Source organism: Pagrus major, chromosome 18, assembly GCF_040436345.1.
Source record: "Pagrus major chromosome 18, Pma_NU_1.0".
In the NCBI taxonomy this organism is placed as follows: Eukaryota; Metazoa; Chordata; class Actinopteri; order Spariformes; family Sparidae; genus Pagrus; species Pagrus major.
In genome coordinates this window covers 12,928,824-12,952,275 of record NC_133232.1, presented here as the reverse complement: position 1 = coordinate 12,952,275, position 23,452 = coordinate 12,928,824, and the positions used below count along the sequence as shown (strand labels likewise).

At 40.5% G+C, this 23,452-nt stretch overlaps 1 protein-coding gene across 1 annotated transcript; it reads left to right on the top strand.

Annotated features, from left to right (window-relative positions):
- The first annotated feature begins 1,299 nt into the window (after positions 1 to 1,299).
- sim1a (SIM bHLH transcription factor 1a) lies at positions 1,300 to 22,835 on the top strand. The gene is made up of 11 exons (XM_073487483.1): positions 1,300 to 1,474; positions 7,665 to 7,747; positions 9,901 to 9,990; positions 10,075 to 10,183; positions 10,282 to 10,367; positions 10,766 to 10,965; positions 12,483 to 12,589; positions 14,840 to 14,987; positions 19,684 to 19,849; positions 21,497 to 21,908; positions 22,123 to 22,835. The coding sequence occupies exons 1-11, from the start codon at positions 1,300 to 1,302 to the stop codon at positions 22,833 to 22,835; spliced, it is 2,289 nt and encodes a 762-aa protein (XP_073343584.1).
- The last annotated feature ends 617 nt before the right edge of the window (positions 22,836 to 23,452 follow it).

Genomic DNA, 23,452 nt, shown 5'->3' with positions numbered 1-23,452 from the left:
GTAGTAGTGTGTGTCATATAGTCTGGCCTTTAAACAAACCTAAACCCCGGCCTGTCAGAGGATTAGGTTAGAAAGGCCTCTGCACAACGCCATTCAGACTGAATGTACGCCAAACTCTATTCAAAAATCTTAGTTCTTAACACCACACACACGCATTATCAATCACACCTCGATCTTTCTGAAGGGAAGTTGTTATAATCTGCTTGTAAAACGAACATGTTTGTACCAAACATTACAACACACACAAGCTCAAGCTCACATTTCGTTGCATTTGAGCTGCAATAACAGTAAGTCTGCAGAGTTACAGTCAGTCTGCGCCGAATGAAAGAGAGGCTCCTACAGATTAAAAATACTTTAAGGAAATCTCGACGAAATCTGTATTTTTGTGGACAGACAATAAATATTTTAAAGTGACGTATTTTTTAAGGAGTTGCACATACCGTTTGATCCCAGTAATGAGTCAGTGAACGGGTTCTGGGGGATTTTTCAATCCAGTTCGGGCCAGAGGTGAACATTTTCACCCCGTTCCTCACGGAGCGCGTCACTCTAAAGAGTAGCCAATAACTACGTGAACAGGGCACCCATTGTCCAATAGGAGCAGAGTTCGCTGCAGTGGGCGGATCTTCGAGCCTGCAGCAGCAGGAGGCTGTGGACGCGTTGCTTTCCATAAAATCACACAGGATCGCAGATATGCCAATGCTGAGGCATATTGGAGATCCAGTCCGGACACTTTGAAGCCCAACAAGCATCACTTTAGCAAACTGTCGCTTGTATCTGCGCTGAGGTAGGAGAACAAGCTTATATTGCTCCGTTTAATGTAGCTCAATTAAAAAAATACAGCCACTTTCTGTAGAAAGATTCAAACAAGTGTCCTCGTCAGTGTTACGTTAGCTGTGGCTCCAGTGTTCAGTTGCACAGACAGTGATGAGGGCACTGATGAAGCTCTGCTGATGAGTGTGTCATCCTATAGGGCCTGATGTCTCCAGCGGTTCCACTGTCCCCGTTAACGCCAGGTATGATGGATCCAAGTGTGCGGTGAGCCCTGTAATGGGCTGACCAGAACGCCCCTGTAAACCTCCGAAATCCAGGAATTAGCCGCGTCCCGCTCGCCGCCAACAACCGGAACACCTGGAAATATGGGAACGTGTCCACGCGCCAGCAGCTGTGGATCTTAGGCCGAGCAGAGGGACAAGTCTATTTCATGTTCGGAGACGGAACAGCTCCGTTACAGTACTATGAGACACTTGGACATTGAGTGAGTGACAGTGGACCAGCAGTGTGTGAGACAGAGACGACAACATGAAGGAGAAGTCCAAGAATGCTGCCCGGACTCGACGGGAGAAGGAAAACAGTGAGTTTTATGAACTGGCCAAACTGTTGCCGCTGCCCTCCGCCATCACCTCCCAGCTGGATAAAGCCTCGATCATCCGACTGACCACCAGCTACCTGAAGATGAGAATAGTCTTTCCGGAGGGTAAGAGAGCTGTTCACCTGAATAAAGAAAAGACACAAGTAACAATTACACTGAAATAAAATCAACCATTTGCCATAGCCTAATAATCACATAGGCTCATCAATAATCATGTAGCAACAGGCTATAGTCAGCAAAATATTTCTAACAGTGACACTAGTATGCTGTATATATAAAGGCTAATTATAGATGAAACTGATATAATCAGTTAAGATTTTATAGGCATGTTTAACTATAATTGCCGTGCCGTGTGCATGTTATAAAAAATGTTACCGCCTGTTTTTTATGATTTATTGATATTAAATAATAGGCCACACTGTAAACAATGAACGAATCATTGTGATTTCTTATGCGGTGATTTGTCGCCAGCAAATTCCAAATCTCATGAGCTTATTTCTCAGTTTTAAAGGATCGAAAAATCGGTGACTCCGCGTTTCAAATATCTTACAGGTTTATCAAAATAATATTAATAATACATGCACATATTTGCGCATAAAATATTTCACGTGCTTTATGAAATGTACTTCCTGTGTTTTTATTGTTGAACATCAGTCTACTCTAAAATAGAGGAAAGTGATTGTGCGCACATTTGAAATCGGCCTAATGTATGTGCAGGGTTTCTGAGCCCACTGCTTCAGCGCGGTACTTGTAAATGTGTATTGCATCTGTCCTGGTGGGCTGTTATTACTGAAATACAATCTGTGTTATCGCGGTGACATTAAATCAAGCAGCTTATTGTGATTTGATCAGAAGAAATGACAGTCAGAATTAACATCCTCCGCAGTTTGTCCTCCTTTATTAAATGAGTGTATGGAGTCAGCAGCAGCAGTCTCCTGTGTCCCTCAGTCCGTCTGTCCGTGTCCCCAGCCTGCAGCGATGTGGTGTCTCCCCGGGGCCCCTGGCGGCCCCTGCCAGCAGATTAGCTGTGATGAGGCTCCATCCTGCGTGACTGGTGCAGAGCCGCGGATATTAGTATGATGTGCACGTCTGATCCCTCAACATATGGAGCTCCTTGTAACAGTAAAGCAGGCGGTGGTGGAGGGAAGGAAGGTGGAGTGACAAAGAACCTGGAGGGAAACACAAAGGAGACCTGGACACTATGTGTGTCTTCACTCTCTGACAGTGTTGTAATAATCAGCTACCTCACTGGACTCACATACTGCAGAATGAGATCCATCACAGTCAGCATCAGAATTATAGGATTAGCCTAATTATGCATGTTACAATGTGCTTTGAACAAGTGATAAAACCCATTATCAGAGCACCAGGAGGGACTGCATTGTATTGATTATTTAGCCTACTTCATTTCAGTTAATAGAAATTAAATAAAAATACAAACGTGTTTGATAGGAGCAGATATATTATATTGAGAGAATGTCACATCAATTATCCAGTTCTGTGCACCACAGTATTTGTAGCTGCTGCTTATTTCAAATGTCCGCAGCCAGAGGGGCCTTTATAATAACAGGAATAAAACCTGACACAACACAAAACATGTTCACAGATAACTAAGTCCAACTATATGGTGGGCTACATTTTCTGGCCCTTATATTCAAATACCACACGATCAGTGTCAAAATCAAACGACCAAACCAGGAGACTGAAACATGGGCGATTCTCTAAATGTAATCCATTCATCATAGCGCGCATTATCATATGTGTCATATACACAGGAGACACGTCTCCAGCACTTCATGGCTGGTTTTGTCTGGATCACTTTTTAAAAGCATACTTTGAAAGTGTATTTAGATTATGTTTATTTGTTCTATTTTATGACAAAAAAAAACACTTAAACATCTTTTTTATATATACATATATTCACATGTCAGTACATTTAAATATTTTATATCTGAAAAATCAGATAAGGAACCAAATATGAATATAAACAAATACAAATGTTGTTGCATAAGCATTTGGTATTATTCACAAGAAACTGTGAGGCAGCATTACATTCCAAGAGATTCTTGTAATAAATGTTGCATAAAGCAAAGTGCAGAGCGTTTGTGAGAAACCCCCTATTATTGAACCACAGGATTCCAAAGAACTGTGACAGGAGGTTGAAACATTTAGTGTGAATCAGGATGAACTAGAGTAAAGGAAAGTCAGACAGCTCAGTTTTACTTGAGGGAGGTACATTTAATGTTAAGAATGTTCCCTCCAAAATCCACGAGGTTGCAATTATCAATACTTAGTGCAGTAGCCATACTGTACATTTTACAGTTTGCCCTCAAAGACTCTCAGCTCTCAGTAACACCAGCCACCTACATTCTGCATTTCTTGCATGACTCGATCTTGTCTGGCTGGTAAACTGTGCTGTTTCACATGTGTGGCAACATAAGCTGGAGCTCACTGAATAATTCAAGGGACAATCTTTCAGGCTGCAGGGTTCTACTCCTCTGTCTTTTACAGGCCGTGTTATGTTTTCCCCATTAAATCACCTCTGCTGTTTTAAAGGCCGGACCTCTTCACTCAGACTCCTCACACCTTTTTACTCCAAGGACCCCTACAAACTCTCCACCACAGGGCACACATGATGATTCAGTTGTGAAGCCCATCTGAGAGGGCTTTAGTGGTTTGCATAAGTGGGGAGAAGAAAAGCTGAAAGTGTTCTTAATTTTTAGGGGATGTACTGAAGGATTTTTTCTGTTTTTTCTGTGACTCGGGGGGGGGGCACTTTTATTTATGGCACTCAGAGTGGTCAGTAGTATGAACTTCGACCTCAGTCATGGTGTCCACACTGGGTTAAATTACGTGACACCCCACACCACAAATATCTGGCTGAATTCTCTCTACCCCAAGCTCTGAAAGAGATTTAAACAGAGAGGAAGGCTGAAATCACTTCTTATATTTACTGTATGATAAATCAAATCACTATTTATGTCTTGTTTACAGTGACTGATAGAGTTTAAATCTTAAATTATTTATAGGGCCACCGTAGCTTCAAATCACAAAGTCATTGCAAAGTAAAAGCGATGTTTAATATAAAGATCAAGATAATGTGTAAAATCCCAACTCAAGGTCCACTTCCTCAGCCTCCACCTGCATGTCATGGTGTTCCTCAGCAGATGCACTTCTTGTCTTGAGTTAAAATTCAAACGTTATGTGTGACTTGAAATATGCAACATGTTTTATACAGTATAACACATAATGCACGTATAAGTGAGCTAGCTGACTCTTTTTTTCCTCCACGTGGAGCTTTTTTGCTCAGCTCCCTAAGTTCTCGACACTTTAGAGCCCTCAGCGTACCTGTGACTGTTGGTGTCCGGTTCCCTCAGTAACAGCTCCCGACACTCCCCACTAAGTTCATTATTATCATTAATGCTGCTGTTGTGTAAGTATGTGTTATGATGCGTTCACGGAACACAGGATTAGAATACTGCGCAGAGGAGCTGCCTGACCTCAGCACAATTGTTTCAGTGTTATAAACTGTTGAACTGAACAGCTGTGGACACCAGTTTATTTATGGTGTAATGGGGTTACTAATTATTCATTTAGTTAGCTAACATTTTATTTAGTTATTTAAACAAGTTTCTCACAAATGAACGTCTTGCTATTTAGATCATATTGTTTAAATAGCCTATATGAATGGCCTTTTCATTTGATATTTTTTAAAATTCTTCTTCATAAAAACATCCACTCTGGAGGTCAGGGGGTCTAGTCAATCTGAAGCATCACAAGATTAAAGAGATGCTTATATTTTCCCTTTCATTTATTTTGTGATTTCTTTTCATCTTGCGCATATTTTACCGTTCACGCCTAAACATCCTCTGGTTTCTTTCTAATACGCGGCGTCACCCACGAATGCTCTCATAATGTCAAATTGCAAAAGAGATATTGTATCAAATAAGAGCCACATGATTGTCTGAAATATTATAGGATAACGAGAAGAATTAGTGAATAACATCTTGTGTTTTAATAATAATAAATTGTATAGAAAGCAGCTCAGAGGCGGGTGCTGCTCGGTGCAGCAGCTCTGACTCTGTCTTCACACTTCCAGTTTCTGTTTCACCTGCGGCTCAGCCACCGACCGTCTCCTCCGTGCTGATGAGCCTCTGTAATAATCACAGTCAGGACGTAATGTCACCACAGCTACCATCAGGCCAGGAGCTCGACTCTTACTCATCTTCTCTTCTCTTCTCTTCTCTTCTCTTCTCTTCTCTTCTCTTCTCTTCTCTTCTCTTCTTTTCTTTTCTTTTCTTTTTATATGGTGACCATACGCGTCTTACTAATGAACTGAGCGAAACTGACCTGCTAACACGATTATTATTATTATTATTATTATTATTATTATTATTATCATTATTATTATTATCATATTGTTATTATTATCATTATATTATTATTATTATCATTATTATCATTATTATTATTATCATATTGTTATTATTATAATTATATTATTATTATTATTATCATATTATTATTATTATTATTATCATTATTATTATTACCATTACTATTATTATTGTTGTTATTATTATCATATTATTATTATCATCATTATTATTATTACATTACTATTATTGTTGTTGTTGTTATTATCATATTATTATTATCATCATTATTATTATTACATTACTATTATTGTTGTTGTTATTATTATCATATTATTAGTATTAATATTATTGTTATTATTATTATTATTAATATTATTATTATAGAGACCAGGAACTTTTGCGAGGACTGATTAAATATGTATGAAATCAGCAGCATAGTCGCGTCAAATGATAAACCCCGTGTTCTAACTGCGGCACCGTTAATAAGCAGGCCATGTGTCTCGTGCCGGGCTCACGGTGTATAACTGATACTGACTGAAGGCGCTGATCAGAGAGCAGCGGGCAGTCGGCGGTGCGCTGCTGCTCAGCTCCCTCTCTCCCGGCTGTCCTCTCCGATGAGCCTCTTTAAAGGCTCTGTCTTTATATTTATTTCTCTCTGATGTGAAGTGGAAGTCAGCGACTTTTTTTCTCACTCGTCAGTATTTGTCGATTAATTTGATTGTGTCTTTTCATGCAAACTCGAAGTCCATATTCGCTCCACATGGGTCCGGAGGCTGGCGGGGCGCTGTGATCCCTGCATGCCGCCTGTTTGCTCTGCAGAGCGGGATTTGCATTTCAATGCGGAGCGCTGCTGCACGGAGCGCTGCTGCATCACACCGTCTCACACGGTGTTTCCACCACTGCTGTGGAGGATCTATGCTTTATATTTTCACGCTGCAACATTGGCGATGATCCGGATTCGATAAAAGTCCGCTCCAGTCTAATTATAGGTGTGGTGTATTTTTGGAGCCCGTGCAGTGCAGCCTTCATTTACCCACATTTCTCCCTGCAGACACTGTTGTACCCGCAGTGGGAACACTTTCTTCTCTTGGTATTCTCATCTGTCTCTCTTGTTTGTGATCATATAATGCAGTTAAATGTGTGAACAATCGTAAAATTGAAATCATATTCAGTAATTGTGTACTGAAGGATAAAGGAATAAAATGGTGTCTATTAAAAGCATAACAGACATTATTCTGAGCGTTATTTGTTTCTGCATTGCTGTAATTAAAGGGGCACTGTGTCATTTTGGAGAAGAAACTCAATCTCTGAATTTTAATATTTACAATATTAATGAGGTCATAATACAAACTCAGAAATATTTATTTTTCCATAAGTGAATAAACAAGCTGTTCTCAGAGGAAAATAAGGTCCCAGAACACTGTTTGAAGCTAGAAAGGTGGCAGGGTCCGCCACATATAAACAAAGTAAAACAGTATAAATTGTGTTGTCCTTTAAGGTCAGTTTGTTTATTCAGTTTATTCAGTCATGAAAACAAAGAGAGTTTGTTTATTTAGTTTGTTTAGGCAGAAAAATCAGCCAATGAACATCTTTCTCTGCTCATTAACATTTCTTCACCTAAACTACAGAGTGCTCATTTAAAGCCTCTAAAGTTGTTGTGATAATGTGCTGACAATAAAATGATGTCTGTACAATAAGTTTATGAATCTTTCATTATTCATAGCAGTGTGATAGAGTGTCTAAACTATAGAATTACACCCTCTTACAACAATTTGAAACACCTTGTTTCCATCTGCTTTCATTGTACAATATGAAAGTATATTTCTTGTAACTGTTTTTTTCTTGTGTGTGTGTGTGTGTGTGTGTGTGTGTGTGTGTGTGTGTGTGTGTGTGTGTGTGTGTGATTTGTTTACCAGGCCTTGGGGAGTCCTGGGGTCATGTGAGCCGCAGCACTTCTCTGGATGGAGTCAGTCAGGAACTAGGCTCCCATCTCTTACAGGTACTTAGTATTAAGAGCAGCTGAAACACATTGTGGGATTTAAGGTCATTTAAAAGGCCCTTCAAGCTCTCATTAAAATGAAAGAAAAATCAACTTAGCTCTTTGGAAAATTCACCCTAACAAGATATAATAATAATAATAATAATAATAATAATAATAATAATAATAATAATAATAATTATTATTATTATTATTATTATTACTATTCAGACCTAGGTAGACAGTGTGTGTGTGTGTGTGTGTGTGTGTGTGTGTGTGTGTGTGTAGGGGTTAATGGCTGCTGCCATCTGCCTCCTGCTGCCTTCATTCATGTGCTTTAAGAGTGAAATGAGCTGAACACATTCCTGGTCACGCACAGAGCCTCAGTCTGTCCTGCAGCCCCTCTCACATCAGCAGCAACACAATGGAGCAGAGAGAACCACAGGTTGGCCAGTCCTGGTCAGACAGACACAGAAGAGAGCCAAACAGAGCTCCGTGTCAGCCGATCACGGTTACAGGACTGTCAGTTACAGAATGGAGAGGACCAGAGGGCTACAAGCTTTCAAACAGGTCTACAGAATAGTCAAATAGGGCAACAGGCTGGCCTAAAATGAGGTTTCATAATGACAGTGTAGGTTGACTGGTTTGACAAATAAGGCTATGCTGGCCAGCGCTGGCCGAGGACCACAGAGTGAAGACAAGCCACTGAGGGCTTTAGCCACAAGCTAGCAGCTATGGAAATAAACTGCTTGTTAAATAAGAGCTTAATTTGTAGAGGTTAAGAATAGACATTTTTTTGATTGATAGTTGGCGTCCTCTTAAGAATTGGTTAATCAACAATATATGAATTATGTAGGACTTTTTCCATTACAAAACTGTTTTAACCACTGACATGATCTATGTTGGATGTGAATCAGAGTGGGCTACATTAGGAGTTCAAAGAATAGATAAAGTTAACACCAACTTACTTGAGTAATAAACTAAATAACACAAAATAATGTCTTCATTTTAATTGCAAAGCTCTGGTCTGTTGCTTTTCAACAACTGGCCCAACAAAATCCACACTGAGGCTACTAAATGGCCAAAATGTAGTCATATCTTACAATAATAATATCTTTGTATAAAATGTTATTTTTTGTATTTTGTAATTACAAATGACTTGTATTTTGATTAAATACATTATCTCATAACAGTATTTTGTATTTAATTTTGATTTATTTGATGAGCAAGTATTTGTAATTTTAAGATACTTTCTGATGTATTTGTGCCATCACTGATTGTTGGTTAACACATTTTTATCAGTTAAATTCTTGACTGTGTTTAATTGTTTAACAATTATTAATTAACATCCCTAGTTAAGATGATTATGATCTGAAGTGTTCCTTATTTACATTATTACATACTATTTCTTATTGGTTAATATGACAAATATTAATAATACACTACATTATATTCTTCCACTCCATGTGAGTTTATTAAGTAGGCTACACCCAGCTAAGCTGATTGCAGACTGTAATAAATCCTAGCTTCATGAAGGTCATAGTGTTCAGTTTTTAATTGTTCACAATGGGTTGACAAAACACTAGCAACATTTCTCAGTTGAATGAAGTAGCAGCCCAGTTACCGGCATAACATTTTGTCAGTTTTTCGTGTCTACTAACCACAGTTGTGTTTAAATTTGTATGTTCATAGTACCATATCGACATGTCTACAATATCTGTAATATCACATTCATATTAAAAGTAGGCCTGTATGAGCTGACTTTCATGTCGGTAGGAGGAGAGGATGTATAAAGAAATGTAAAGTTTCAACATATGTGTGGTTTGCAGGAATGTACATTGCCATGCCAACATTTATACTTGTGATTGGGTTGTGAACAGCAGAACAAACAACGGCTTGAACTGCATGGTTAATTCAGATGTTCCTTTTAAAGCACATGTTACATGTCATTGTTATTTGTGTTTGTTATTTAATTACGTTCTTTAAATCATTATTTTTTCATGATGTTATTACAACAGATCTTCATCAGTAATCATAATAATAAACAATATAGTGTCTATGCCTTGGCCGTGGGAATGGTCTCAAGACAATAACACAGATTTTATTAAAAAGCAAATTCATTTTGGCCTTGTGGGTAACCTATAAAATAACACTCTAATTGTTGTTTCTTTCAGACATTAGATGGCTTCATTTTTGTGGTGGCTCCAGATGGGAAAATAATGTATATATCAGAAACAGCATCCGTCCACCTGGGCCTGTCGCAGGTTGGTTTGACAAGCTGAGTGTACCGCTTCAAAAATGGTGGCCCTGAGTTGTCACACCTCTGAGATGAGTGTTGTTTTCAACAGGTAGAGTTGACGGGAAACAGCATTTATGAATACATCCATCCAGCAGACCACGATGAAATGACAGCCGTCCTCACAGCACACCAGCCTTACCATTCACACTTTGTTCACGGTAATCAACAACCCAGGCTTGCTGTACTGTATATGTCATGAATTCATCATACAGCATAAATAACTTGGTGTTTTTGCATGTTTTCTTATTCTCTGCAGAATATGAGATGGAACGCTCCTTCTTTCTGAGAATGAAATGTGTCCTTGCTAAAAGAAACGCTGGTCTTACCTGTGGCGGCTACAAGGTAACAGTGCTGTGCTGCTAAACTGGCATGTGTGCAACTGTCTTTATTTTGTTAGTGCTTTGTAACTGTGAAATAAAATCACTGACTCCTACAAAAATAATAAAATAGAATCTGACAAAACTCAACTAAAGTTTGAAACCTGACTAGTGCTCATCCAGAGTGATGATAAAAAACAAGAAAAGAGCCCACCACGCAGTCTGAAGCTTGCGATTAGAATATTTTGGCCTGAGTGACACAATCAGCAAGTGTTGATAAATATCAAGCTGTTTAAAAAAAGACGGACTTCTCGGATGTGTTTGCTTCACTCTTCCTGAGCCTGACTGAATAGGACTACTGGAACATGTATGGATTGATTTTTATACTTACTTACTGTATCCATCTGCAAACTCTTGGCCCAGGTGATCCACTGCAGTGGCTACCTGAAGATCCGTCAGTACAGCCTGGACATGTCTCCGTTTGACGGCTGCTATCAGAACGTGGGACTGGTGGCTGTCGGCCATTCACTGCCACCCAGCGCTGTCACTGAGATCAAACTGCACAGCAACATGTTTATGTTCAGAGCCAGCCTGGACATGAAGCTCATCTTCCTTGACTCACGGTACGTTCCGTACAACGCAGTGTTCTGTATTTGCCTGCACACAGTGGATAAATGTATGCATGTACAGTGTGTGTGTGCGGATGTGAGATCTTCCACATATTTGCTTGTAACATATTTTGTGTGGTTTATCCCATTTTTGGTTGTTTTCAAAATGTCCAGAAACAGAGGTCCTCTCTTGGTTGGTATAGAGTTATAGTCCAACCCCTGTTGGTAAAAGGAATGTGGTTGTGGTTTACATACACTGGTAAAAAACATGTATATCATGGCAGTCTTGAGTTTCAATGATTTGTACAGCTCTCATGTTTCTGTGATGAATGAGTGGAACACAAACTACTTTGTCACAAAAAAAATCATTAAGTTTGGTTCAATAATGAATTTATTATAGGTCTTCTGAAAATGTGACCAAATCTGCTAGATCAAAAATATACATACTTTAATTCTTATTATTGGTTAAATGGCCCTTGGACATTTTCACCTCAGTTAGCTGCTTCTGATAGGCATCCACAAGCTTCTGGTCATCCTCTGGCTGAATTTTTTTACCACTCCTCTTGACAGAATCTGTGTAGTTCAACTAAACATCCCCACAGCATAATACTACCAGCACCATGACTGACAGTAGGTATGATGTTCTTGGGGTTAAAGGCCTCACCTTCTCTCCTTCAAACATATTGCTGCTCATTGTGGCCAAACAACTCAGTTTTAGTTTCATGTGACCACAGAGTTTTCCTCCAGAAGGTTTTTTCTTTTTCCATGTGATCAGCAGCAAACTTCAGTCCAGCTTTAAGGTGCCACGTCTGGATCAAGGGCTTCTTTCTCGTATGGCAGCCTCTTAGCTCATGCTGATGTAAAACACACCTGACTGTGGACACTGACACCTGTCTTCCAGCAGCTTCTTATTCATTGCAGACTTTCTTTTTGGTGCTTTTTGGTTGACTCTTGACCATCCTGACCAGTTTTCTCTCAGCAGCAGGTGATAGTTTGTGTCTTCTTCATGATCGTGGCAGTGACACAACTGTGCCATTTTTTGTGGCTGAGTCTAATGGGTGAATCAAATAAGCCATATTAAAATGGGCCTAGAAAGGTCATCAGCTCGTATCAATCAGAATCACTCAGAAGAAGTTAAGAGGTCATGCTAAAAAGAACATTTGATTCACACAACTTTCTAGATCACCAACATTAATTGTTCAAGTTACTGTAAGTATATTTTGGAGTCAGCAGATTTGGTCACATTTTCAGAAGACACATAATAAATTCATCATTCATTAATAAATTCATCAAACTTCATGAACATTTTGTGTGACAAGTAGTATGTGTTCCACTCATTCATCACAGAAACATGAGAGCTGTAGAAATCATTGATAATCAAGACTGCAATGATATACAGTACATGCTCTTTACAAGTGTATGTAAACTTTTGACCACATATGTCTATGAGAGTGTGAGTGTGTTTATATATGGGAAGGCTTTAATGTACCCTCTGTGTGTGTATGTGTGTGTGTGTTGTGTGTGTGTGTCAGGGTTGCAGAGCTGACAGGCTACGAGCCTCAGGATCTGATAGAGAAGACACTCTACCATCACGTCCACAGCTGTGACTCTTTCCACCTGCGCTGTGCTCATCACTTGTGTGAGTTAGGTTTGTTTTACCTTTCTACAAATTATCTCTCTCTACACACACACACACACACACACTTACATAAACACACACACTGTTCAAGTACAGACAAACTACATCAAGCTATGCACTGTTATATTATGTTTTCTAACGCTATACTGCTTTAATATGTGACCTTATGTTGTTTTTTTAATCTATCATCCAATATAAAACCTTTACACAGAGAAACCTTGACCACCGAGTCTGAGGTGTTAATTATTTTATTCATTGCAAAAATTCACAATACAAGACAAAATAGTGGTCAAGAAGTGAAGATGATTTTGTGTTCCTCACTTTCTGAGAAAAGGAAAAGACAATCTTGAAAACAAGACATGGAGAGTTTCTGTGGAGTTATCCAGATCACTATCAGGTGTATTTTGGGATGTCAGTGGTCCAGTTTGATACGTTGCTAGCTATACTGGAACCACATTAAACATAAGTCCACTACACATTAAAAAGAAACCCAAACCGGATGATCCTGAACTGTGACTGGCAGTACGTCTATGTAGGGAGTAGGGACACACACACTGAAAATCAAAACTGTTCCAAAATATAAAGATGGACGAAGGTTTCAGAGTCAGTGTGTAAACATGATTGACACAACATGAGGTCATATTTATTTTTACACAATTTCACACCAATTGGACAAAGGCCTTAAGTTGTGTTATGTGTTGTGTTGCTATGCAATGTTCAGGTCAGATCATATAATGTTGTTATGTTACTTTACCTGAAGTTATTTTTTAAGAATTAAGCAAAGAAATTCCATTCCTTCGTTGTTCATTTTTAATATTTATGAAGGGTAATTTCACCCAAAAATTAGAATTTAGACACTATCTACTCCCCCCATGAAGATGGAAAGTCAGATGAGCTTTCGTAGTCCACAAAACATTTCTGGAGCTTCACAGTCAAAAAGTGTTGCAGCATTCGCCTAAACAACTGAGAAGTTTTAAATCGTAAAAAACTAAACAAACATAAAAATGGCTCCATACAGCTCATCCAGCGCAATCCAAGTCCCTGGAAGCGCTGAGATCCCAACTTGATTTGAAAGTACAATATTAACACCATTAACTTACTGTCGAGCTTATGCACACACTTGCGGGCTGCGTGCTAACACGTTTCTCATAACAGCTACAGTGAAGATTTCAGCTTTTAAAAGGGTTTGAATAACATCCTGTCGAATCTGTTTGGGATCTCGGGGTTTGTGGTGGCTTGGATTATGCCGGATGAGTTATATGGAACCATTCCATGTTTTTTTTTCTTTGGTTGTTTTTTACGTTTTAAAGCAAGTCCCTAGCTACTTCAGTTGTTAAGCAGAATGCTGCAACTCTGTTTTGCTGTGAAGCTCCAGAAATGTTTTGTGGACTTTCCATCAGCATGGAGGGAGGAGATAATGACAAACTTTCCAATTTTGGGTAAACCTATGCTTTAATATGATAATATATAATAAACAGCTCATTCCTCCTATGAACAATAGTGTAAGGCTATGTTTAGACTACGAGCCCAAATCCAATTTTTGGCATACCCAGATTGTATCCAGACTGAGGAACTCTGGACAGCAAAAAACAACATGAAATGGGATTTCTGCAAATCCGAGCCATACCACTTTAGTGGGGGTTGGAAACGCGATTCAAATCAGATTTCTAAGGTGCGTCTCTGTCTGGACACTCTGGCCGCTCATATTGGATTTCCAAGTGACTCACACAGCGTCATCAGAATCTAAATCCACGCCACTGCTAGCAGAGCAGTATGCAAGACAACACAGAGAACAACTGACAACAACTGTGGAGTCAGGCTGTCTCCGCAACAGTGTAATTGTTTGAAGAGTGAGATGATTGGTCACGCCTCCATGTTGGAGAACCACGTCACTAGTATGCAGACTTACTGACGCCTGCATCGATACCGTAGCAACCCATGCGGATATGTTGCTGATATCTGGACCCCAAAATCTGATCTAATCTCTTTCAAATAATAGTGTAAACACTCCGTCTTTCAGATCTGATTTGAGAGACAAATCGGATTTGCTTGCTATGTTAACATAGCCAAGACAAAATAAAGTACATTCAGTGCAGTTTTCCAATGTCAGATTTGACTGATTTTAAGTAATTCATCACCTTTCTATTTGTTCATGTAATTTATTATATGCTGTACTTGTTTGCACTGTTTGTATTTTTTTCCACACAGTAATGGTTTGCTGTTATGTCTCTCCCATCTTGTGGTCTTTAGTGCTGGTGAAAGGTCAGGTCACAACTAAGTACTACCGTTTCTTGGCCAAGCAGGGCGGCTGGGTCTGGGTCCAGAGTTATGCAACCATTGTACACAACAGCCGATCATCCCGACCTCACTGCATCGTCAGTGTCAACTATGTTCTCACGTGAGTATTCCTAAATGCTGTTAGATTTAGTTATCAGTAGTAAGTTGTCAATATGCTGATAAATCTGACTGCCACACAGAAATCCAAAAGGTTCTTACATGAGATGAGCGTTGTTATGTTTATGTCTTGGTGCTAAGTGATCACAGCTGTGGTGTTAATGCACTGTCTGCTAATCAAGCAGTGTGGCCAGTACTGTGACTGTCGGTTGCTTCATCTGTAAACCATGGTAGTAGTACACAGTAGTGTGTAAAATGTCTATACTGTTAAAATCTAGTTTTTTTGAACATGCACGAAAAAGTGTATTTCCAGTCAGAAGATAACGTAGATGACAATTGGCTATTAGCCATCCACCTCCAGGTGACTGGTGACAAGGGACAGACTGAAAAGGGCTCTGCACACTGTTTGAGACAATCAATAAACAAACTGTTGTGTCTGTTACAAGAGTTGAAATCACAGGAGTCAACAGTCTGTCCCTACTTGCTGGGTGGTTAACACTAGTAAGCAGCTGTCTGCAGATACCAGGCTAAATTCTTGTCCGGGAACAAAAACAGGAGGAAATTAATTGTTGTACAGACATTTCTGCTCTAACTCTGTCTCTGTCTGTTCCGTACTTGGTTGAATCATTTGGTAAAAACTGTAGGAGGATAGTTTTGTGGGATAATATAAGATAAAGAAGAAGTAAAACAAAACAACATTCGTTTGGCGCCAGAACCTGAACCTGTATTTTTTGAGTGTACATAACAAAGACAGCCTGGCAGGTGGTGTAGATCTTTCATTATTTATGCTCACATATCTTGTACATAATATCCTAAAAATATGATGTTTCAATTTTGTGTCACTTTTCCTGCATTCTGCAAAAACAAAAAATCAATTCAAATTTATGATTTGGTCTCAAGCTTAAAAAAAAAAAGATCGTATTTTTGGCCATATCACCCAGACCGACATTGATCATTAGCTATCAACAGTTAAGATAATTACCATTTTCTGACAGTGTTCAACTGACAATGAAAACTGCAATATATTACTGATATAACTTATTAATAAATTATAAGTTTGAGTAACATATGATAAAAGCTACAGTGACCAGCTGTTTAGGGAAATGAAATGAAACTATGTATTTGTGATTCCTGTTTAAAGATTTATGTGTTCTGTACAAAACAGCGGGCTTGGGGTGAGTCCCAGACAGGATAGGGAAGTAAAAAAGTATTAAGAGTCAGACCAACAACTTGTTGTTCTTATGTTCTTATGGGAATTCATGTAAAAACTTAAACACATCACTGTGACTTTGCTGTCTTTATTGGCTTACAGTGAATGGAGCACAACAGCGGCAGATAACATGAATAACTATTCCAACAGATAAACAAACATTTCTGACACACGTCCAGTGTAGACAGGGTGTAACCTCATAATTCAAAATAAATTAAAAGACCAAGTGGTTCAGAGAAATGATGGGTGGATGGTAGATTACTGATGTAACACCCACTGCTGATCATCCAGCTATTCTAACCAACAACTTGTCGACTCTTTCAAATCCAAAACCCTGTGACACAAGCTCACTATTGGTTGAATCACTATTGTGTGTAATTATTTTTCTTATTATTCTTTTTCCCTCTGGCATTCTTATATTATTGTTGATACGGAACAGACATGAAAATGTTATGGAGTACTACTTTGTAGATTTGTTGTGGTACTGTTGTGGATTGGATGATAGCTGACAGTTGTCTGTCATTTCATACCAAGCCCATCTTACTGACATGTCTGGCAGCTTCAGGGCAGAGAGGGGTGGCTCAGAACTCTGTTGTGCTGTCATTCTCTGCTTTGATAAGATAATGAGTGTTGGTACTAGAGATTTACACAAACGATTGCTGTGAAGCAATTAACTGGAGGTTAATTGGAAATATGACATTTGTTTGTTGAAGCCTGATTTGCAGAATCTTGAAATGAAGGAAGTTTGTCAAGTCATATTCTGTCTTCATTGTTGTATGATCAGTTAGAAACAAAGGAAATGTGATTATGGTTTCTTTTCACAAGACCAGAACTTTCCTGCTGTTTCTCATAGTAGACATTCCTGTTCTATCACTGTACCTGCTCTCCTGATTGCCAGTTATGTCAGAATGTCTGAGCCCTTTGTTACTGAGTTTGTTAAGTGTGCTCATGTGTTGGCTGTTACCTGTGGCAGCCTCTCTGTGGTGGCGTCAGTCACCTGGTATAGTTTATCTAAGACTGGCAGCTCTGCCTGCAGGGTATATAAACAGAGGCAGGTGCTGAAGCACATCTGACTGGACTGGGATAGCATTTGCTGGGCCTTTATCCTGCACAAACAGTCCACCAGCACCATGAAAATCCTCATTACATGCTGCTACTTCACGTCCATCCAATAAAATCAATCTGTAATCATGGCACAGACTCTACCTGCACGAGCTGCTCTCTTATTAAGTGAGGGATACCATTTACTTGCCTATTATCTTATTATTTCATTACTCCTGATGTGCATATTTCACAGATGTTCAAGTGAGCATGTGAATGAATAAGGCCTATAAAACCCTCCATTAAGTAGCGCGGCTGGCTGCATTCAGAGGCACAGAACAGCTTGACACACATTTCCTCTACCTCCTACATCAAATCCATAACAGCTTTGTGTTTATGGCCTTTTAATTGATAGGCTGTAAACTTGATGAGCGTTTATGGGCTCCAGCTTAGTGTGAGGGGAGTGCAGCCTTGTTTTCCTCCTTGTTCTGCCTTTTGTAAATCTTGTTAAGATACTGTATGGATTGAGCCTCACAGTGATGATGAAAATGAGGCAGCATGCTTCTTTTTTGTGTTGTTATCAGAGTGGAGTTGGTTCGCCCGGTAGCTTTAGTGTATACAGCCTGGATAACACCGCTGATAAGGCCACTTCACCTGCATGTGAACTCCCACTGTGTGTTCAGCTCTGATAACCTCTGCACCTGCCACTGCTACCACAACCTGACAGTGATTTAGTAATCCTTTAAATAAAGGCATGTAAGCAGCAAAAGCACATAGCCACATGTTTGACCCACAATAGTTCATAATGCACGCACTCCAACACTCTCTGTTTAAGAGAACATAACATCAATGCCCAATACAAATACTTTTATTGATATGTCTACATTTTGTAACATTTAGTGAGTTAAACAATGTAAGTACACATGTGTAAAACAAAGAAAGGACAGTTCTGCTTCTCACTTTTAGAGAGCTGGTTCCCAACCTTGGAATTGGGATGCTTCAAGGGGTCACAGAACAAAACTCAAGAGTCAAAAATGTATTAAAAAGCGTAAGAAAAAAGAAATCATCATTGTTTGGGCAAAAAATACCTTTTTGTCTCACATCTTAGATACTTGATAATTTCCCCTCCTCGGGTCTCCTAAAATGTGTTTATATGAAAAATCTGACCGGCTTTCTACATAATAACATGTGCAACTTGTGGCGAGGGGGTGAAAATAGGTACTGCCTCATTTTAAGGGGTCTAATGACCAATGATAGGTTATAATATCCGTTGATATAGAGTTTTTTTTTTTTTAATTAAATCAATAACAATCCACTTACGCACAGATGTTTTGGGCTCTGTCTTCCTTATTTCAAGTGTTCCCCAGGTATCTGAAATCAATGACTGTATTAACCCTAGTGTATTTATATTCTACATTGCAAAAGTAATCAGCGTATACATAATAGGCTGGAGCTGTACCAGATGGCTGATTGATAGAAAATTCATGAGCAAATATTCACAATAATTCATCAATCTAAATTTTTTGAGCAGACATGCAAAACATTTTCTGAGTCCAGCTCCTGTAAGGATTTGTTGCTTTTTATGTCTTATATTGTAGTATATAATAGTAATACGTTAGGGTAATGGACTGGTCATTGGATGAAACAAGAATTTGAAGAAGTGACCTTGGGCTCTGGGAAATTGTGTTTTTCACTATTTCCTACGGTTTCATGGACCAAACAATTCTCTGATGAACCGAGAAAGTAACCTGCAGATTAATCGGCATTCAAAATAATCTTTGGTTGCACCCTTGTAAGAGGTCAATCATAGATAGCTGAAAATCAACATTAAATCTTTGTAAGTTGTGTGGATGATGGATCACTATTTGTCTCAAGCAAACCCGGTCCAGGTTTTCTGTTGTCTCAGACTTGATTCATCATCCATGGTGAGATCTGTAGAACACTTTAGCGAGAAATCAATTCCCTTTTCCCAGTAGTGAGACATCCAAGCTTCTCCTATGGGCCTGATTTAGCCAGACATAGCCTTTAATCTCCCAGTGTATTTGATTGGACAGCTTTCCTCTGTAGAGTGTTTGTTGAAGGCCTTGCTGCAATCCTTCTGGTAAAACAAGCATCCCAACAGCCATTCCAGCCCTCTTAGCACACCCCCACCTCTCCCAGCAGATGCACTCACACATACAGAAACACAAACACACATCTCTCTGCATGCTGGCCCTCTCAGCACGATGATGAAGCTCTAATTGCTAGACAGATGTTAATGGGTTTTTGCACCTAGAGAAAAGCCAAACATGCAGGTACACATGGGCTGTTTGTGTTCTCTAATAAACAGCCTTTCCAGGGGACTGGGATCTCTCCTTTATTATGGACCATAAATCTATGACATGCAAATGCAAAACATCAACAATAGTACGGTGAATGCACTACATGAAATTTATGTTTGTGTCTTTAGGGAGACAGAGTATAAAGGCCTCCAGCTTTCTCTGGACCAGGCCACATCCAAGACCTCTTTCCCATACAGCAGCAGCACCACCAGCAGCCTCACAGAGAACTGCAGAACTCCCAAGAGCAGAGTATCCCGACCAAAGACCAAATCTAGACTCTCACCATACACACAGGTAAGGATTTAATGTATTGAACTTACTGGACTCAAATCACACACATGATGTGATGCTGATGTGAATACACAGTACAGTGGTCTTAAACTTTGGAAATTTTTTCATATATAGGTCGCACTTAACTGCTACGATGTCGAAAACTTCATGTTGTGGCACTTACTCATTCACCTTGTTTTGACTGGTTTTGAAATGAGCATGCACTGATTCTTCAGGTCAGTGGTTCTCCACCTTTTTGAGTCACGACCCCTGCTAAAGCAAGAGCGCTCCAATTATGCATGAGGCCATGTTGCCAAAAGAGCTAAACACATTTTATACTCATTTTTATCTATTCAACAAGGAGTCCACTCTGCCTCCCAAGGACTGGCCACTGTCAGTAACAACATCAGATATGGGAAGAATCGTTTTGAGAGTGAATATGACTAAAGCTGCTGGGCCTGATAACATCACTAGCCATAGCTCATGTTATTACTGACATTTTTAACATCTCACTGACACAGGAGACTATTCCCTCCTGCTTCAAATGTCTAATCTAAATGACTTCCGCCTTGTGGCACTCATCCCCATGAAGTGCTTTTAGAAACTGGTTCTCCAGCACATCATAGGCAACATCCCTGCCAGCCTGAACCCTCACCCGTTTGCAGTCAATACCAATAGATCTACAGAGGATGCCAAAACTTGACACTCTGGGCTTCAGCACCACACTCTGCAATTGGATATTGGACTTCCTCACAAACAGACCCCAGACAGTTTGGACTGATACTCACATCTCCTCTACTTCAGTGCTCAACACCAGCACTTTTACAGAGGAGCAATAGAAAGCATCCTGGATAACTGGCATGGTTCCTGCATGCCGCTGGACCGGACCCACCCAGAATATCATTGGTACACATATACTGAGTATCAGTGATATGGGTGAGATGTGTGCACAGAGTATCCAAATATAAAAATTATGATGCTAATGGCAGCTAACACTCATCACACACAGTGGGACTGCAGGCACACAGCCTGAGCTGGTTAGTGCCATTGCAACATTAAGCCATTGTCATTCTGGATCATGTTAGCTTGTTTTTCCATCATACTGGTCAATTTTGAAGGTGAATAAACCACTATTTATCCTTTCAAAGAAGTAGATACTTTGTTCCGTAATAGTAATCCATGCATTCCAACTAAAGTTGCTCGCTGGGCGAATATACAGAAACATTTCTTCAGGCTTTTGCGTTTTTGAAGCACACAGCACATGCTGATTAGAGTGCTTTATAGGCTAAGGTGGCTGACTCTTGCACACATGGTAAAATGTAAATACTTTCAGGTCTCTTTGTGAGTTTAGATTCTTGTGTTTGTGTTTGTTGTTACAGTTATGCTTGGGAAAAGGCATTTCTGGGCCTGACCTGCAATTTTCACCTGTAGACACTGTCAAATTCGACAACCTGGCATTGTTCCTGGGGACTTGGGTAGCATAGCTAACTTTTTGGTAGTCAATAAGTATACAGAGCAGACCAGTATACTTGGAGCAAACAAGTCTTTGTTTTTTTTGTGTGTGTGTCTGTGTGTGTCACTGGTCTCAACTGTGGCCCCCAGAGGGTGTGCCACATCATTGAAGGCTTTCTGTAATCTCGTTTCTTGTCTCCCTCTCCACATTTCTCATAGTATCCTAACTTCCAGACGGAGCGGTCAGAGTCTGACCAGGACAGTCCGTGGGGCAGCAGCCCCCTCACCGACTCAGCCTCCCCTCAGCTGCTGGAGCACAGTGAAGGCCTTGATGCCTCCTGTGTCTACAGGCAATTCACTGATCCACGCATGCTCTGTCACAGCTTGTCTGAAGAGCAGCATCACACCACCAGTGATGGCTACTCACACCTTCACACACATGGTCAAGGTCAAAGTTGTGAACGGAGTCGATGTGAGGCAGGACGATATTTTCTTGGAGCACCACCGTCTGGCAGGGATGCGTGGTGGGGCACTGCCCGGTCCATCTTACCATTAAGCAAGAACTCCTTGGAGAACCAAGAGGGATATAACAGCAGCATGCCACACATCACAGCCATCCACAGCTACCATGGTGAGGACCAAGACCTCGGCCATGTCCACGGTAGTGACAGAACTATATGGGCAGATGAAGCTTTGATATTTTTAGACTGAGCCTGCCACCCACTCAATATCCAGAGATGATTGAAGGTGTTTGCTGTAAGCCTGGGGTGTTGATAGTTGCTAAGAATATTAATTCTTGGAAGTATTTCCTCAGAATTGACTGTTTTCATTGTGTCCTCCTGCAGGCCGGGGCCACTGGGATGAGGACAGCGTAGTCAGCTCCCCAGATGGAGGCTCGACCAGTGACTCAGGGGATCGGTACCAAGCTGACCACTACCGCTGCAGCCCACAGGAACCCAGCAAGATTGAGACACTGATCCGAGCCACACAGCAGATGATCAAGGAAGAAGAGAGTCGACTTCAGCTGCGCAAGGGCCCTCCAGATGCCCCAATGGGGCCGGCTAATGGGCTGCCAAAGGGCCCTGGTCCATGCTTCACCCCCGAATATACTCAAGGACCACTGCCTCTCCAGACTGTGGTGTGTCGAGGTTTGAGTCAGGTGATCAGCCCTGCGCCTAGTCCTGCCCCCCTATCCAGGCTCAGCAGTCCAGGGTCTGAGCACCTCCACAAGCCCAAAGACTACCTCCAGACAGATCTTTCTCCACTTTCATTACACCACCCATTTGGTCGGCCAGGCCCATGCTCGACTTCTCCCACCCCAGCCCCAGCCCTCTATCCCTCTCATGCCCACCCACGGCCCTACTTGGACAAACATACAGCCTTCTCCCTGACAGGCTACACTCTGGAGCACCTCTATGACCCAGAGAGCCTCCGGGGCTACTGCACATCCGCCAGCACAGGCCCCACCCACTATGATATGACCCCTCACCTGCTTATACCGGCAGAGCAGACACCCGGACACAAAGGCACCTCTGTCATTATCACCAATGGCAGCTAACACTCATCTAACACACACAGTGGGACTGCAGGCACACAGCCGGAGCTGGTTAGCCCCGTTGCAACATTAAGCCATTGTCATTCAGGATCATGTTTTTCCATCATACCGGTCAATTCTGATTCAAATCTCATTTGTTACTTCATCATAGAGCTTGAGTACATTATAGCTATATTTCCAAGCAAGTATTACTCACTTTCCACACTCTGCAAAAGAACATGTCATATATGGGTGAATATTGTCAAGAGGGTACAACAAGATCACATTATTATAGCAATGCCCGTAATTCTGGAAAATAATGTTTTTGTATTGTAGAGTTTCATCTCTACAGTAGAGATAGAATTATTTGGTGAATTTATTTGCTTCCTCTTGCCCAAAATCCGAAATTTCGGAAATTTGAAATTTTGAAATTTCCGAAATAGGTTCATTTTCAAAGTGGGACACAGTCCGATAGGGACCTACAGACAGCTGAGCCTGGCTAAAGGGCCGAAGGAAAATTAGACCATTCCAAAGTGTGGTCCACCATTGAGAACACCGACTCTGGCAGCAGAAAGAGGTTCTTGGGTACTAGGAACTGATTGGACCCATGAGGATCTCTACTATGTAGCCTTTATGTCTGC

Bases quoted from the DNA above. Each gene is read 5' to 3' on its own strand.
- sim1a (XM_073487483.1), top strand. From the start codon at position 1,300: ATGAAGGAGAAGTCCAAGAATGCTGCCCGGACTCGACGGGAGAAGGAA. The intron at 7,748-9,900 runs GTACTTAGTATT...TGTTTCTTTCAG, and splicing joins TAGGCTCCCATCTCTTACAG to ACATTAGATGGCTTCATTTT. The intron at 19,850-21,496 runs GTAAGGATTTAA...CATTTCTCATAG, and splicing joins GACTCTCACCATACACACAG to TATCCTAACTTCCAGACGGA.